We start from the raw sequence: 17703 nt of genomic DNA, 5'->3' as shown, positions 1-17703 counted from the left end.
CTGTATCGATTCTTTTGCACTGCCCTAATATATGCTCATAAACATGGAAATTGCACAAATCCTCAATCTCTTTGCTCAAAAAGGGACACAAATTCCTGTTTTACTTATCAATTAAATACTGTATATATTTCTTCACAAAATGAAAAAGAGAGCAGCTCATAAGACTCATCTGAGTATTATCATATGATAGTTGCAGTTTCATTGCATTTGCCAAAATACAGCAGAACTTTTTCTCATTTGTCTTACCATTCCTCAAGCAAATGTTCAAACAGTATCTTTCTCTGTTTCCATGGTAATTTGGAGATATTGTCTTTGCTTATCTATAATAGGAGGTGGGAACTGTTTATTCACTGCTGACCTTAGACTGGATTATCATGCTGATCAGTGCATGCATAAAGCAGCTAAATATGAGCTTTTAACCAGTGATTTAGGCCACAAAATGTTTGGACAGCAAATAAACAGAACTTATATGATGCCCTAATGGAAACATATCATTACATGAGAATAGTACATTTGAAATTAATTCATTTGCAACAAATTAAGGTTTTACATTCAGTGACCATTACATTTCCACATGGTAGCAGATGTCCTCATGATGTATTTTGTGGAGAACTGATGTGGAATTGCTTTCTTTGAAGAAGTAGGTAAAAAAAAAAAAGAAATCACCCATTGTATGTTTGTGAGAGGGACATGCTGAAACTCATTTCACGTTTGGTCATGCTGAACATGTTTCTGACAAAAAAGACTCAAACTAAGCCACAAAGTCAGTAAATTTGCATTCTTGCTCTCTGTGTTCTCTGATGTGAAGAGGTTCAAGCTAACTACGCTGGACTTTACTTCCTTACTTGATAACAAATACACAACAATTTTATTTTTAACACTGCCATCTTCATCATCCCAACATTATCACTGTGTGGAGGCAATGACTGAACCATTATACTGTTAGTTACGTGAAGAAAAACAACACCTTATCAGCTTTGGAATGGCACTAGAAATGTGGTACGCAGCAAGAGCAGACACTGGGTGCTTAAGGTCATTCACATTCACACGCTGACTAATTGGTTTGTGCAGAACATGGTTATTTCAGGCAGACCTTGTAACATAAACATGTGTTGGAGAAAATCAATGCAGCATTACATGCAGCTGTGCAAGCATTTGGCAACAGTTAGTTCAAACAGGTAGACAAACACAAGCAGAAACAAACCTAAATTTGGTGAACAGCCGAGACTGTGCAGGACAAAAAAGAGCCACAGACAGAGAGATATTAGAAGAGTAAAACAAATAGAGAAAAAACAACAGCAGACTTCAATGCAAATAATAAAAAAATAGAAGCATACATTTAGTAAAAACATTTTAGTATAATGTTAATATATGACTGATAACAATATTTTATTTGTATTTATTGTATTGTTTATTTTTACAAGGGTAGCTCACAATTAAATGTAATTCCACTATAGTTAATTTGTAAAAGACAACAAATGAAGGAAGATTGTAAAAGCACAGACCTCAGACAGGAATGAAACGGCCACCTCACCAGTGCCAAAAACAACACGATTCAAAACTGCTGCAAAGTTTATTATAGACAATACAAGCTAATATATAATATAGTCATGAACTGTCTCGATGTGGATGATCTCACTCACTGTTTTAACAATCACTGTGTAGAAATTCTGAACCAGGTGGCTCCTGTTAAAACAAACTCCTCTACCAGGGAAAAAGCTCGCCCGTGGACTAATGAAGACATCCTAAATCTAAAGAGACTATGTCGAAAGACTGAACTCCTGTGGAAATCCACTAACCTTGAGGTGCACAGGCTCTACCTCAGGGACCTTGTGTCCTCATACAATATGATGGTCGAAAATGCCAGATCTGAGTATATCCATCAACTGGTAGCACTAAATAAGAAAAACCCCAAAGTGTTATTTGAAACGATAAACTCACTTGTATGTCCTGCTGCCCCAGTTACCCCCGTGTTTTGTGAAGCTGACAGCAATGCCTTTTTGAGATTCTTCACAAACAAGATAAAGATGATCAAGGACAACATCCCGCCCCCTCTTTGTGTTACCCCTGCTGTTTCTGAGCCTGTCTCCAGCTTGTGGTCCTTGTTTAGGACTGTGACGGTTGCTGATATTTCAGCAGTGGTGTCTAAGATGAAGCCCTCCTCTTGCTCATCTGACGTCCTTCCCTGTAGGCTTTTTAAAAAAGTGTTTGGGGAAATCGGCCCGTGTGTGACCAAAATGGTTAACCTGTCTTTGTCCACTGGTGTGTTTCCTACTGCATTCAAACATGCCATAGTGGAGCCATTACTAAAAAAAGCAGGCCTAGACCAAACAGATCTTAATAGCTTTAGGCCTATTTCTAAGCTCCCTTTCATGTCAAAGATCCTTGAGAAGGTGGTCTGTAATCAGTTGACCCTTTTCCTGGATCAAAGCAGCATCCATGAACCGCTTCAGTCCGGTTTCCGTAAGCAACACTCCACGGAAACGGCCTTACTGAAAGTGTCCAGCGACATTATGATGGCTGCTGACTCTGGAAAGTCCACGGTCCTGGTTCTCTTGGACCTGTCCGCAGCCTTCGACACTGTAGACCATCAGATTCTGCTGAGAAGACTGAGGGATCAAGTTGGACTGTCGGGTTCAGTTCTAAAATGGTTCTCTTCTTATCTAGCTGGACGAAGCTTCAATGTAGCAGCCAACTAAATAAGGTCGGAGTCTGCGGACCTGCTGTGTGGAGTGCCTCAAGGTTCTGTCTTGGGTCCTGTCTTGTTTTTGCTGTATTTGATCCCTCTAGGAAAGATCATACGAAGGTTCGATGATGTTTCTTTCCACCTATTTGCTGACGATATCCAGCTGTACTGCTCTTTTAAGCCGTCCGAGATCCAGAAGCTGAGCTCCCTACGTCATTGTCTGATGGAAATCAAACAATGGCTCAGCGAAAATTCTCTGCAGCTCAATGCAGAGAAAACAGAAACATTGATTCTCGCCCCTGATGACTCAATTCCAGGGATTAAGCAGTTCTTGGGGGACCTAGGCCAGTCCGTGAAGCCTAGTCTTAGAAACCTGGGAGTTATTTTCGACAAAGACATGTCTTTAGTCCAGCACTGTAAACAGCTGTCAAGGAACTGCTTCTTTCAACTGAGGAAGATCTCCAAACTTAGAAACATGGTTTCACAGAATGATTTGGAGCTCATTATCCACGCCTTTGTGTCTTCACGTTTAGACTATTGCAATAGTTTGTTTTCTTGTAGCAAGAATTCTGCAAGAATTCTGACCCGCACAAATAGGAGGACCCACATATCCCCTGTTCTGAAAGACCTTCACTGGCTGCCAGTGTCCTTTAGGTTCAGGTTTAAAATCCTGGTTCTGGCCTTCAGAGCCCTACATGGTCAGGCTCCCTCTTACCTTAGTGAGCTGATCCAGCCTTACGCCCCTATGCGAGCGCTGAGGTCTATGGATCAGAACCTGATGAAGGTCCCTCGAGCTCATTATCACACTAGAGGTGACCGGTCGTTCCAGGTCGTTGCTCCGAGCCTCTGGAATGAACTTCCATCATCCTTGCGCTCAATTGATTCAGTTGACACTTTCAAGAGTCAACTGAAGACGTTTTTATTTGTCCAGGCTTTTAATTAGTCTCTTTTAGGGCTGCTATGATTTTTGTACTGTCTGTATATTGCTTGTGATGTTTTTAAACCCTGTTTGTGAAGCACTTTGTGGCCCCTGCCTGCGAAAAGTGCTATATAAATAAATTTTTACTTACTTACTTACTAATAATACTGTTATAGTTTAGACTAGTTGTTCTCAACTAGTCTTGCCTCAGGACCCAATACTAACTCCTTCCTAGATGAATTGCGACCCACATTACTGCAATTTCTCCACCAATCAGGTTAATTTCATGAAAAATGTTGCAGTTTAGATCTCAGACGGTATAAAATAAAAATGTTACAGAACAAAGAAATGGAGTAAAACATGTGCTTTTGAAAAGCACTTTATGGACATTATGAAACCATTTGTATCCCGGCCACACAATTGCAACCCACTGAAAACAGCTCTACAACCATGGTTTGGGTCCCCATCCACCTGGTTTAGACCACACATTACAAAAACTAACCAACTGAAAACTTGATTTTTCAAAGATAAATAGAAACAAAATGAATTTTATTCCCTCATTAAACTTAGAATTTAATCAAGTCCCTAAAGTCCCACTAAGCATGATGGGAATTAAGGGAAATTACAAACAGCTTCCGACACAGTACATAGCAGTATACTATTAGAGTGTGAATTTTGTGTGAATGGATGATTGTTTCATGCAGTGCACAATCACTAGACTAGAAGAGCCTACAGGAGAATGTCTTCATAAGAAAATTACAACATTTAATTTGAATGAAAGAAACTAGTTTGATATGGGGCTGGAAATTTGACTATTTCTTTAGGGCTTTCTTTCTTGGTGGTTGGGTTTAGCAGTGCTCTTTTAAATACATCCAGTTGGCATTTGTCTGAGGCTTTATTTAATCCTCTACACAAAGAATGTGGACTGCAAATGTAGACTTGTCAATGTTGCAAGATAAGTATTGATGTTAATGTTCAATGGCGCAGCCACAGCTGAGGCCAATGCTACCCAACAGAGCATGGTGAAACAATATGGAGTCCAGGATTTAAAATCTTTGAAAAAATAAGAAAAGGGTCCATTTCACATCTATTACTCTTGGAAATGCCTGACCTTTTGATGTGGGCTACGGCATACTGTAACAGTGTGCTGCATACATAGGAACTTGAAGTGCTTGTAAGTGCCAAAGAAATTAGTCCCTGGCAAGCAGTCTGACACAAGTGAAGATGTTTCCTTATTTACAATTTTGCATGTAGATCCTTTTTTTTATTTTTTTACACACAATATATTAACGTTTTGTTGGGACTTCTTTAAAGTGGGCGTAAGTTTATTTTATTCTAAACCATGTCTGGCTGGGAGCTTAGCTTCATTGTTCAGATGGCTGCTGCAAAGAAGCAGGATCCCTTAAAAGAAATGGAGTATGAGTCCTGTTCACGACATCTATGGCATGTCTATGTCGATTTAAGTTCTTAGTGCCATTTAAGACTTCTTGTCAATAATTTTTCAGGTTGAGAAACTCCCAGTTCGTGTGACCACATGATGGGATGAAAAAGAAAATGCATCATTGAAAAACATGCAATAGTTTTGGGTTGATATTTTGGTAATTCTTCCGTCCACGGCACATTTGCTTTGTTCTCCATGTGTTTTTATTGAGTTTTAGAAACAGTACAAATAGGGGTACAGAGCATTACTAATGAACAGAATCCTGTAGTAGTAACAGTAATAGCTGATGAAGTAGATTACATCAGAACCTTCCCTAACATCCCCCCACAAACGTTTCTTGTATATTAACTAATGCACAAAGACTAGGATTTAAATTGCAACAACCTACACGGAGTCAGGTATGTGTCAAGGGCTGAATCAAAAGACACTTCAAGCTACTGAGGTTTTGATATTATCAAAATAGGATAAGAAGGGTTCCCAGGTCTTAAAAAACTTTTTCTCAGAGCCACCAATAGAAAATACAGGACATTACCTCCTAAAGCCATAGGGCAAGAGACAACATCCTTCCACTTAAGCAAAATTGCACATCTAGCCAAGAGCAGAGCAAAGGTGTTCCACAGATGTCAGGTGTTGGTCATCTCCACCAGCAATACAAAACAAAGTGACAATAGGGTCTGGGTCTATAGTTTTATCCAATATCGCAGATAGAATATGATAAATAAACTTTAGCTTGGAGCGCTTTTCTAGTCTTCTAACTACTGAAAGCGCATTTACACTGCAAGTCACACCTACCCATTTATACTTTTTCTCACACTGATGGCAGTGGTTGTTATGTAGTATCATCTATCAGAAAGACAGGGGGTTTCCATGGTCTATGATTGTAGCCTGGACGTAGTAGCAGATTTGAATTCCATGGAGAGGACATTGTTATGCTCCTCAAGTGGCTTCAACAGGGCCACCTTCTTGTCCTTGGCTGGGATAGGTGTATCACTTCTCTTTTTGCTAATTTTCATTGACATTACACAGTTATTTTGAAAGGGGTTAACTACCAACAATAAAAGTGACGCCGTAAAATTAAATTATTTACAAATCATTGTGGGAGCTTGAGGTACACAAGCCTACTCCATCTGCGACCTGAAAGTCCTTCCCCCAAGACATATTTTAATGTTTGAAATGGACTGAAAACAGATTTTATCTCCAAATGTGCGAGGAAAGGAATGATTATGGTATCAAGTGTGGAATAATCGTATGCCGAGTAGAGGCGATAAGTATAACCATCTAAGCCCATTGCCCACTCACTTCAAACAGAAGGCCATACAGCATGAGGTCTAATATAATTAACAACTGACGACTAGTCTCATCAATTTTATACATATTAATCCTTGCCCTTCTTCATAATGTAAGTCCTCTTCTGCTGCAGTTACATTTGAATGTGTCCTTATTTATTTAGATAATCTCAAATGAAAGTGGACGAGTTCGCCTCTCTTTGAATGAAGAAAAATATTTCTTTATTTTCACCTGGTAATATTATTTAATATAGACATTGATTAGACATTTATCATTTATCTCCAAACTGTTTTCACAGCTACAGTATGTTATCTGTATTCTATATTATCTTAATGGATTCTGTGTAAAATATTGTCCATGATTCTGACCTTATCTTATCTTATCTCCTGACCTTATCTGAAAAGCTAAAGACTATGAAGAATCTATATTTGCTGTTTCCCTCCATCCATCATTGAATGTTTTTATTAATATTTTTAATTTATTCCTTTACTCCTTTATTTAATAAATTGTGTTAACACAACCTTATATAAATCTAATTTAATTTAGTGTAATGTTATTATTTCATGTTATTAAGAAAACAGCAGCAAACTAACACATACCTGAAAGGAAAACACCCTAAGTACCATGAATGCTGCCTGTTGTTATAGCGTGATACACAACAGACAGAAAAGACGTCAATTGAATTCAAAAGACCCAGTTTTATTCTTCATCCATGTTAATCGTTACGCTGGTGACAGCATCCCTTCAGTTGCTTTGGCAATACAGCAAAAGATGTAGCCCTGCTTTCAGGCTAAACAGAGCTGGTGAATTACTGATTCTTCAAAGAGATGCAGTCTCCTGCATCAATTTTGCCATCTTGTGCTTTGCCTCGACTTTTAATCACATTATTTATTTCTTTGATGTTTACATTCACATTATAATATTGAAAGCTGTAGCTGTAACATTTATGTGGGCATCTACTTAAATCCGCTGCTGTGGGGATTAACGTTTGATAAGCCATTGGTCCTTTTTCTCTTTCCTTTTTGCCTGTGTGTTTTCAAGGTCATTCAGCTAAACCTTGTTTAACTCAAAAGTATCCCAATTTCTTGTCTTGTTCAACATGAAAATGAATTATTCACAAATAGGCAAATCAATATTGACTCACATATGTGAATGAATGTGGAAAAATATTTTATAGACTATTGAGTTTCATATCACAGGCAACCAGGAACAACCTATTTGATTGGCCTCTGAGCTTGTGGTTTCCTGGCATTACAAGGTGGTGTTGGCATTTACATAGATTAAAGAGACATTAGTTGACAAATAATAACAGCTAGAAAGGGATCAAATAAACAACGTGACACTGAAAAAATCTTGTGCATGGCCATTTACTCATTGGCACTATTTCCACTGGTTTTTACAAATCTGCAAAGGAATGTGCTCAGAAAATGTGTTTTGTGTGAAAAGTCAATGCAGGTCTTCCTACTATCAAATATACCCCTTTTTAATCCATCCTGCGAACAACCATTCATTCAGTCCTGTCCATATTTGTCCTCAGTGGAGGCCCTTCTAGCCCTTCTAGTGTTTTGTAGGAGGTCTGGTGATAGAGTCACATATGTTGCTTTCAACCAAAGCAGGTGGCAAGCTGTTGGAGGTGAAGACATTCAAAATGTGCCAACATATGCTCATGGTTAAATACTTCTATCCACTCAACCATCTTCTATTCAAGCTACATTTGATTCATTTTACACCAAAATTTGTTGTGAGCCAGCAAAGACATTATGTTGGAAAGCTCTAGTTCAGACATCTAAGTTAATTTAAGTTAAAGGAAGGTCATTTTCTCCAGATACACTTTTTAAGATTCTGGTTGAAATTGTCATTAGGTCCTAACAGTAATTCATAATTCATGTGCATCTGTAGCAGTTGTAAACGTAAAAACTTCAACCAATGTCGTCACTCAGAACACGTTTTATAAACCAATCAAGCCTCTCTACCCTATGCATGCATGAGGCCACACGCAAACCATGAGCTTAAATCCGCTTCTGGTCTAATAGCACTATAGGGTATTTAAGTGAGGGACGCGGCTTTTGAGGGAGCACAGAGGGGAGGGGGTGGGTGACTACGGAGAACAGAGAGGATGCTACTTGCAAAATCTTGCTAGTTTTTAAAAATTACCTACCCTGCCTTTGAGTTTCACAACTGATGTGTCCATGATTAGGCCCTGTCATTTCTATTTTGGCCTTTTGATCCATGCTCTTATTGATAACAGAGCTTTAAATGTGGGCACCAACACAAAACGTAGACCCTTAAGAAGTGGAGGTATAAATGGTCAGCAATTCTTTATTCATCCATCCATCCATTCATCTCTCTTTCTCTTGCTGATACTTAATTGTGAATTTGCTGAAATGCTTTACAATGTGGTCCAGAGAACGAACAGCTTCTAAGCACAACATTATTCTGTAAAGCTTCTCTAGATCACAAAACCAATCCTGGTCAGAGACAAAGGAAATGTGTATCAAACTCCTTGCATGCTTGCTCACTTAAAAAAACCCAAATAAAAACAAAGACTATATTGCCAGGCCCTTTTTCACATTTTTCCATAGGGCTGGGTAATTACTAATACTGACATCTTAGATCTTCTGTTAATTTCGTGTTTTGCAAAATTCCACAGTTTTAAACAAAATATCCATGTCTAAGAGCCACAACATTTCAAGGCAATTAATATAGAAAAGGAGATGGTGAAAACGATGGTGAAATACTCTTTGTATTTGCTCTTATTGGGGAATAAGAAGCATATTTTTTTTGTTTAAATTATAATGATGAAAACAACAGTTAGAAACCGAGCTTTCATTATTTTTTTGTGACAGAAGAAAAATTCTGAAGGATTACACATGATGCTAAGGCGATAAAACCATGAATCATTAGACCTCAGACCCCTTGTTCACATTGTGTATAGCCAATGAACTTGTGCAAGCCCTAAGCATCAAGGCGGGTTTTTCCAAACATTAAGTTGGTCTTGTGCATTCGAGAACCGCTGCCTTCGATCCTCTAATACGTGAGCTGAAGTGGAGCAGTATGTCCCTACTATTTAGGGGATATACACTCAACAAAAATATAAACGCAACACTTTTGTTTTTGCTCCCATTTGTCATGAGATGGACTCAAAGATCTAAAATTCATTCCAGATACACAATATTACCATTTCTCTCAAACATTGTTCATAAATCTGTCTAAATGTGTGATAGTGAGCACTTTTGCTTTGCTGAGACAATCCATCCCACCTCACAGGTGTGCCACATCAAGATGCTCATCAGACACCATGATTAGTGCATAGGTGTACCTTAGACTGTCCACAATAAAAGGCCACTCTGAAATGTGCAGTTTTGTCTCACAGCAAAATGCCACAGATGGCGCAAGCATTGAGGGAGCGTGCAATTGGCATGCTGACAGCAGGAATGTCAACCAGATCTGTTGCTCGGGCATTGAATGTTCATTTCTCCACCATAAGCCGTCTCCAAAGGCGTTTCAGAGAATATGGCAGTACATCCAACCGGCCTCACAACCGCAGACCACGTGTAACCACACCAGCCCAGGACCTCCACATCCAGCAGGTTCACCTCCAAGATCGTCTGAGACCAGCTACTCAGACAGCTGCTGAAACAATTGGTTTGCATAACCAAAGAATTTCTGCACAAACTGTCAGAAACCGTCTCAGGGAAGCTCAACTGCATGCTCGTCGTCCTCATCGGGGTCTTAACCTGACTCCAGATCGTCGCCGTAACAGACTTGAGTGGGCAAATGCTCACATTCGATGGCGTCTGGCACGTTGGAGAGGTGTTCTCTTCACGGATGAATCTCGGTTTACATTGTTCAGGGCAGATGGCAGACAGCGTGTGTGGCGTCGTGTGGGTGAGCGCTTTGCTGATGTCAATGTTGTGGATCGAGTGGCCCATGGTGGTGGTGGGGTTATGGTATGGGCAGGCATCTGTTATGGACGAAGAACACAGGTGCATTTTATTGATGGCATTTTGAATGCACAGAGATACCGTGATGAGATCCTGAGGCCCATTGTTGTGCCATACATCCATGAACATCACCTCATGTTTCAGCAAGATAATGCACGGCCCCATGTTGCAAGGATCTGTACACAATTCTTGGAAGCTGAAAATGTCCCAGTTCTTGCATGGCCAGCATACTCACCGGACATGTCACCCATTGAGCATGTTTGGGATGTGCTTGACCGGCGTATACGACAGCGCGTACCAGTTCCCACTAATATCCAGCAACTTCGCACAGCCATTGAAGAGGAGTGGACCAACATTCCACAGGCCACAATTGACAATCTGATAAACTCTATGCGAAGAAGATGTGTTGCACTGCATGAGGCAAATGGTGGTCACACCAGATACTGACTGGTTCTGAGTCCCCAGACCCTCAATAAAGCAAAAACTGCACATTTCAGGGTGGCCTTTTATTGTGGACAGTCTAAGGTACACCTATGCACTAATCATGGTGTCTGATGAGCATCTTGATGTGGCACACCTGTGAGGTGGGATGGATTGTCTCAGCAAAGCAAAAGTGCTCACTATCACACATTTAGACAGATTTATGAACAATGTTTGAGAGAAATGGTAATATTGTGTATCTGGAATGAATTTTAGATCTTTGAGTCCATCTCATGACAAATGGGAGCAAAAACAAAAGTGTTGCGTTTATATTTTTGTTGAGTATATAATAGAAATAGGCACACATAAATATGTTCATAACTGACTTCCACTGTTCCCACTACACCCATGGAAACACAGAAGTGCTTAGCTCCTCAGTTGAGTATTTTTTTTGCTTTTGCTTATACATTTAATTTGAGTTTTTAATAAGGCTGATAGATGCAAGCTCTAGCATTCAATTCAATTCAAATTCAAGAAACTTTATTTGTCCCAGGAGGGCCAATTTAATTAAATTCCTTGTTGCCTCCTCATCCTTGTCATTATCTTTATGTTCCTTTTGACATGAGGTTAATCTGGTGATGTCATAGTACAAGGAAATGATCACTGCTACTTCTTAAATCTGCGGTACATCTCAGAGAAAATCCTACTTGAGCCACTCATGGTGAAAAAAGTATTCTATCATTTGCACTTTCTTCGATGTGCATTCTGTCTAATACAGCAACAAAACACATGGAAAAGCATACACTTATCATGCAACATAGAGTTGGATTCATAACATTTCTTATAACTAAATGGCAGGGACAGTTGAGCCCCCAGATATTAATACAAAGGATTTCAGCTTTGAAAATAAGTCAATAGATGTTAACAGCATACCTTTCATGTTGAGCAAACAGAATATCAGTTAACACAGCTCCTATCTGTGTGTTGGATTTTAATAATTAATAAGTATACGCTGTTGTGCCTCATGCGGAAATGTACACAAAGATACTGATCTTTTTGGATGATGTTAGAATGCTTAAGTGAAATATAACTACGTTTTGTTTGTCAAGCGGTACAATAAAAGGGGAAACATTAAATAAGCCGATTGGAGTTTGGTTTATCAAAAAAAAAAAAGAATAAAATCAAACAAATAACAAGCCAGCCAGAATTTTCACCTGGCTTCTTAAAACTGACAATCTGATTGGTTTAATCGATGTTACACCCAAAACACTAATGCACTCTGGAACATTTAAATTATTCCATACATTTCATCCCCTACATAACATCATTTACCTACTTTAGTGTCATGTTTGGGGTTTCCACGTGCAGTTTTTGTTGTTTGTTTCCCTGTCTGTCAGTTCCCTCGTGTCTCCTTTCCCTCACTAATCATTCCATTAGGTTCAGCTGCGGTCACAGGTGTTTCCACTCATCATCATCTGGCTATTTAAGCTGGCTCCTTCCAGGAAGCCAGCGCCATATTATTGTTTCATCTCCATGGGTTTGTACCTCAGTGTCAGCTCTCGCTCTTCGTGTTATCCTGGATACTTGTGTTTATTCGTGCTTGTTAACCTCTCGTGTTTTCTCCCTCTCCGTAGTTCCCGTTCCCGTCCTTCCTGTGACTCCGTCTTCCCCGTGTCGTCTCGTGTGTCCGATCTGGCTCCTCGTCACGCGTGTTTGGGTTTAGGGTTTTTAGGGTTCACTAGAGTCACATTTATTATCGTGTTGCACAATTATTTCACCCCGAGTCACGTTGCTAATAAATTGTTATTTTTAAACGTCCAACTGTCTCTGAGTCGTGCGCTTGGTTCTAAAGATTTTCTGGAACACAACACTTTAGACATTTGCTGTTTTTCCAAGATCACAGTTTTAGAGGTTTTTAGTCCCTTCAAGTTTGTGAAGGAGTGGGAACATGGAAAGGAATATGAACATGCATTTCCCACAGGTATGTGTATCACATCGTGAAAAGTATTTGATTGCGAAAAAACCCCCAGCAGCAACTCAGCTAGAACTAGGTAGTCAGTATAAGCACCAATGATCTGGGCATCAGCAATATGGGTTTGTGTGTATGTTTTTGTGGGCGTTAATAACCAGCATACAATCACTAACAATTTCTTATTCAGATTTTCCTATAAATATCCCGGAACACTTACTTTTTAAAGTTTTTCTTCTACCCCAAAATTCTATTTGAACAATTTTTCTGTTTCTTCTGTCATTAACGTCTGTCCCTTCTTCCTGTTCCTCGTGTTTCTTACAGCTGAAGGAGGTCATGATGGCTTGATGAAACATGCTTTCCTGAAATCTAACCTCCCATCCAGCATGGGGAACAGAGGGAGACCAAGGGATAAAGACAAAGATGTGATGAATGTGACTGATGGTCCTGGAGCTTTACCTACTTTCCCTGCGGGTAAAATGCTTAATGAGGACAAAACAATGATTATTACTGAAACAGAAGCAAGAGTGCAGGATGTGACAAACTCCGCAAGAGCTGGAATTATAATGGAAGCTAGTTTCTTGGCTGAAGACAAGGCTGAAGAGAAACTTAGGGAAAAGGAGTGGGGTGACCTGCAAAGCGTGGCTCGTGACCAGGCTGCCTGGTTGGGGCAGCAGAGTCTGCAGATACACAGAGAAAGTCAAAGAGAGCAGGTAGCTTTCTCATCGCTCCCCACCATACGGCCAGAGACAGTGGTGCTTCAGAAACCAGCAGTAGGAATACCTTTAGGACTACTGTCTAAAGCTGCTTGGGGAAAAAGCTCCTCTTCATCATCCAAGACCTCCACCTCCTTTACAACCAAAGCTTCCTATTTGCTTTCCTCCTCCTCTCCATCCACTCAAACCAGTTACAGAGAAAATCAAACTGCAAGACCAACCAATGTCTCTTTGGTTTTTGCCAACATCAACTCCTCAACCAGCAACATCAGTACTAGTTTTGGTATGATTTTGGATTAATCTGTTTTTGTTCAACATTTGATTATCGTTGTTGACCCATGTTAACTGTCTAGCAATTGTTGTTCTCACATGATGAAACATTGTTTATTCATTTATTTGTCCCAGTGCACATTAATGAACATAAACATGTACATTTGTCAGATTTATGTCTTAGGCTAATTTCCAACTGTTGTCTATTGGCATGTTGGTGGTATAAACCATATACCACCGACAAGCAAAAACAAACTAAAGAAATAAAATTTATTTTATATATGTATATATAAAATTTATTTTATATATATATACTGTATATATATATATACTGTATATTTGAATCTGGGGCATATAGTGAGCATTTGGGGCATATAGTGAGCATTCAATTGTTTAATTTAATTAAGTTTTGAGGATAGAACTTTCATCACAGATAATTCACAATCTTTATCATCATTCATCATCGTTTTCATCATCATTATTTTTTATTGTCATCTTTATTCCCATCACTTTTGTCCTCTTCTTTGTCCTCAATACCATGATCTGTCCAATTCCACAACTTCAGTGTTTCTTCATATACTGTCACTCTATGTGCCACAATAAAAAGCGACCTAGTCAACAAGTTAATCCTTATAATAAATATGTTCTTGCTTCGAATGCAATTGTGTACCAGTTTAGAATTCCGTCGGCAATAAATGCACATCACACTTAAAAGTCATGAGACAAATGTTATCATGTCATCTGGATCTCTTTCAGCCCTTCAGCCAAATTATTAATGCCTTCCTATTACTCGTTAATAGCTGTTTGTTAAAGTTAAATAACTTTACTGTTGTTTAGATCTTTTCATGTTCATCAAATTGAATTAGGAAGCAATGCTATAGATTTTGTGCAATGCATAGATATAATCAACACATATTTATATATACACAGTATACATTCCAGCATGGAAAGATGATGTGTTTTGAAATATTTCAAAATTATTTCAGTTTGTTTCTAGTCCTCCCCTTTAAGGGTGTGGCTCATGTTTGTGTTTTTGATATTTTGGACAATATGGAGGTCTAAGCCACACTGAATCAAGACATATACAATGCTTCACAGGATCTAGTTTTGTTATTATGTAATTATACAGAACAGGATTTTTATTTTTTTATTTTTTTTATTTTTTTAGAAACTATCCAATACCACAACACATTCTAAGAATGATACATTTCTATGTTTTTCTTCTCTTCAGATGAGTCAGTGAGTAGCCTGCCAGCCTGGGATCTCCCCACTGTTCCAGAGTCGCTACTGTCCACTGTCGGTGACCACGATGTAACACTTCCTGATAATGTCACCAGTCCTTTTTCAACCCACAAATGGAACACTACTGTGCCCACGCGCACCAGAAACACCTCACGGTTCACGACCACATCGACCGAGAACACAAACACATCGCTATCACCCAGTACCACCTCAACTTTACAATCACCCATCAAGGTAAAAGCAAAACCTACACCAGGATCTACCACAGTTTTAAGCCAGAACACTGTGTCCAATGGTAGTCTTCTGCTTAAGACGGTAACCACAATGACACCCTCAATGACCACTCGTACTGTGACAGCCACTGATGTGATATTGCGGGCAGTGACCACTGGGAGCACTGATACTGTACCACAAAATACCACTGCTGCTACAATCATGCCGCAAACAACAAGCCTCAAACATACCACAGAAGCCACAACACTGCCTACAACTACTACAACCACAACTGCTACAACAACCACCACTACTATTGTACCCCCAACCACCACCATGGCTTCAACAACTACTACTACTACTACTACTACTACAACTACTTCACCTACAACTACTACAGCTGCCACCACCACTACCACTACAACAACAAAAGTACCTGCCACCACTGAGGTCATCCTGATCCAAACAACTACTCCTCCAACAACGATAACTATAGAACCTTCAATCAGTACCAGCACAGTGGAAAGTCCTCTCCCATGCAACATGACCAAGAAATACTGGGTCAAAACAGGTATGAGACTATAACCCTGTCTGAAAGTAATTGTAATCAGATGACTTACTTGTCATGTTAAGTTATGTTACCCTATGATCTTTTTGCTCTGTAAGGTGACCTTGAGAGTTTTGAAAGGCGCCTTTAAATAATTTGCATTATTATTAATATTATTATTACTATTATTATGTTACGTTATTTGTGATATTATTTTGTTATTTTAGTTTTTATGTGATGTTATGTTATTTCATGTAATGTTATTTTTTGTTTGTTTGATTTAAATGTGATTAATCCAGAAGCTAAGGCAAGTGTATCATTTTTTGTTTCCTGGATGTTATTTCATACAGTCAAAATCATGAAATCTCACACAATCATAAGTAAAGGTGTTCCTAAAGCATTAACTGATAGATAGATAGATAGATAGATAGATAGATAGATAGATAGATAGATAGATAGATAGATAGATAGATAGATAGATAGATAGATACTTTATTGATCCCGAGGGAAATTCATAACTGTTATAATACTAAGATGTATGAGACTTACCAGCAATTAACCAGCAATGGTTTGATACCAAAGGACTAAGGCTTTGGATGGCAGTAGGTTTGTAAAGCGAGTAAGTAGAATTTTAATCATGTTCCATTGTCAAAGCTTCTGTGTTATTAATTGGTCTTATGCAAGATATTGACTTCGCACCAGTGCTATAGGATGGCTCTGTAATGAATGACAGTAGATGACAGTAGAATATTGATGAATTATTTTTAGTTGTCCAGCAATTGTTACAGGCTTTGTAAGAACATATTGTGCACAGTCACTAAGCTCTGATCTTTTCTTTCATAGTTCTTTCAATTGAGCTACGAGGAAACTGCTTAGACCTTATCCTTAAACAGAACCTGTCTAAAGGGCTGAGCCATGCGCTACAGAGAGCTCTGAACGACTCCACTGCCAATGCACAGGTCAGTATCTCCTACAGATTTAGCTTGTAGAGGTCAGCTAGAAAGCCAAAGTAAGTGACAAATAAAAAAGTATCTAGTTTATAGAACAGTTGACAAGGAAACAAACCACGTGTATGAGTAAGTGGCATATAAACAAAACTGCAACAAGTAAGATTATCGTAGCAACTTGTAAACTGTAAGATTAGCCTACGGCGCAACTGTGCCAGAGCGTATGGCTGGAGCACGTCACATGAATTTAGCGAAGAAAAGAACGAGCAAGACGGGAAGTCAGACAACGATACAACATTATATGTCTGGCTGTGCTTTTAGAGCTGCGGACGGGGGAAATAGGCTGTCCTTGACGGTTGTTTAATGTGGGAGTTGAAGGACAAATCTTGATTGAACTCCTAGATTTCTTACATTAGAGGTGCTTGATGTCAGGCTAATGCTTTCCATGATATGTCTTTAGAGAAAGTCTCTCTGAGGTTGTTTGGGCCAAGCCTATAACTTCAGTCCAAGTTAAGCAGCAAAAAATGTCTGGTTCTAATGTCTAATGCCTTAAGGCTGCTTATGGTTAACCAAACTGATTTTTGTCTGCAAGCTTTATTGATACTTACAGTTGCATATCATCTGTATAACAACCTTTTGAACTGTTGTTTAAGTTTGCTAAGCTAAGCTGTAAACTAATAATGTCTCACAAAAAACAACATGGTAATTAAAAATACATTTAGACTACATTCTTCTTTTTCTATTAATAGAGAGCAGTTAGTTTAGCAGTGTGGTCATGTCATCTGTATTGCTTTCTATTCTATGATCTTTCCATCCTCTTGTTTTTTTTTCTCTAAACAAAACCTTGATCTTCTTTCCTTTTTTATTCTTTCAAATTATTGTTATTTTAAACCTCTTTCCAAGATTCTCTTAATGTTGCCGTTTTACTCCATTTCCCCAATCTGATTATTTTTTTGGGTAAAAATCAATAGAATTCTGGCAACCTGCTTGCGCACCTGTCTGCATGCAATGCCTGCCTGCCTCTCTGTCTCTCCACCCTTAATCCCTCCGACTGTCTGTCTTCTGTCGTCATCTGCTGGCTTTTTCTATTTTTATCCAGTTG

General features: G+C 39.0%; 1 protein-coding gene across 1 annotated transcript in view; it reads left to right on the top strand.

Moving 5' to 3' along the window:
* Positions 1–17703, top strand: part of kiaa1549la (KIAA1549-like a) — a 75848-nt gene that overhangs the window by 12627 nt on the left and 45518 nt on the right. The window contains exons 2-4 of the mRNA XM_079346783.1: positions 12991–13665; positions 14884–15678; positions 16498–16639. Of these exons, the coding sequence (XP_079202909.1) occupies positions 12991–13665; positions 14884–15678; positions 16498–16639 (1612 nt within the window). The remainder of the gene's footprint in view (positions 1–12990; positions 13666–14883; positions 15679–16497; positions 16640–17703) is intronic.

This window comes from Symphodus melops (genome assembly GCF_947650265.1).
Source record: "Symphodus melops genome assembly, chromosome: 6".
NCBI classification, from domain to species: Eukaryota; Metazoa; Chordata; class Actinopteri; order Labriformes; family Labridae; genus Symphodus; species Symphodus melops.
The sequence above is the reverse complement of the archived record's forward strand: the minus strand, read 5'-3'. Positions and strand labels throughout refer to the sequence as shown.